The 1,434-nt window shown below is 38.9% G+C and overlaps 1 protein-coding gene across 1 annotated transcript; it reads right to left on the bottom strand.

Moving 5' to 3' along the window:
- Positions 1 to 280: 280 nt before the first annotated feature.
- LOC122655353 (proline-, glutamic acid- and leucine-rich protein 1-like) lies at positions 281 to 955 on the bottom strand. The gene has a single exon (XM_043849555.1). It carries the CDS (start codon positions 953 to 955, stop codon positions 281 to 283), a length of 675 nt encoding a protein of 224 aa, XP_043705490.1.
- Positions 956 to 1,434: the final 479 nt, after the last annotated feature.

Below are 1,434 nucleotides of genomic sequence, written 5' to 3'. Positions count from 1 at the left end.
CCATCCTCCTATACATAATGATATTAACTCATGTCCACTTAAGCTAGAAACTATGTACAACAAAAAAAAAGGAACATCCGATTGACTCGGATACATTATACATGAGTCCATATCATAATGATCTAAGATGACCATAAATACAAACCTTTTATCCAAAAAAAAAAAAAAGATAAAAAAACTGTCCAAAAATCAGTGTGGAAACAAAAAAAAAAAAATACTTAATCCACACTAATTCATTATAAAAAAAAAAAAAAAGCCACAAAAAACCATAAAACATTCTTCAGTCTGTCTCTGCCTCTTCCTCTTCCTCATCATCTGTTGGATCATACTCTTCTTCAGGATCTTCTTCTGCATCTTCTTCTGGATCTTCCTCTGAATCTTCTTCTGGATCTTCTTCTTCTTCATCATACTCTTCTTCAAAGACAATCTCTTCCACATCTTCTTCTTCATCATTTGATGACAAGACAATGCAAATGTTTGGTATGTTGTCTACCAGAATCGGATCATCAAAAGTACCACCACCATAGGCAGGTAGTACTGGTGGTGGAACTGCTGGAGCTGGTGGAGCAGGTGGAGAAGGTGGAGTTATTGGTGGAACTGGTGGGACAGGTGGAACTGCTGGAGCTACTGGTGGAGTTGCTGGAACAGGTGGAGCTGTTGGTGGAACTGCTAGGGCGAGTGGAACTGCTGCAACTGCTGGAGCTGGTGGAGAAGGTGGAGCTGCTAGACCAAGTGGTGCAGGTGGAGCAGGTAGAGTTGTTGCTGCAGGTGGAGCAGGTGGAGCTGGTAGAGCTCTATGAGCTGCCAAAGCAAGATGATGCAGCTCTCTCTGCTTTTCAATGCGCCATCTCCGTAAAGCTGTAACAAGCACAAGATTAGGTGCTTTTCTCTTACTCATCCTAAAACGAGTGGGGCGAGTTTTTTTCCTCAGATTGTGTAACCTTAGTCTTGCCATTATAAGCAAACACAGGAACATTGTGATTCAAACAGGGAGAATTCATGTGTGCTAGTATGACAGACAAAAAATAATAAACTCTTTAAATGGTGGGAGAAAAAATCCACAACTAATACATAAACAACTAGCATAAGTAATGAAAACAAGATTACTATAGAAATGGAAACCTATACCAATAGGAGTAGTTGTTCCCATTCAGCCGAATACTAATGGTCTGATTTTTGTCATCCAGAACAGCCATAATTTCAATAAAAATAAGAGTAATGTAGAAATAGGACAGCTAGCAAGAGGCAAAAAATATATCTTCATCACAAATGCAATTTCTGTAATACTGTAACTTCAACAATAGGCCAGCAATGAAGGAGCTAAAAATACGTTTAAGAGGAATAAGATAAAAACCCAAGCTGCTTATGATAATAGGAGATGATGTTTTGAACGGAAAGTGGAAAAGAAGAAACCAGTAGGTGCTTTGTAATTGA

The sequence above is a fragment of the Telopea speciosissima genome, chromosome 3 (genome assembly GCF_018873765.1).
Source record: "Telopea speciosissima isolate NSW1024214 ecotype Mountain lineage chromosome 3, Tspe_v1, whole genome shotgun sequence".
Taxonomy (NCBI): domain Eukaryota; kingdom Viridiplantae; phylum Streptophyta; class Magnoliopsida; order Proteales; family Proteaceae; genus Telopea; species Telopea speciosissima.
Note: the sequence above shows the minus strand (reverse complement) of the source record. Positions and strands in the feature narration are given on the sequence as shown.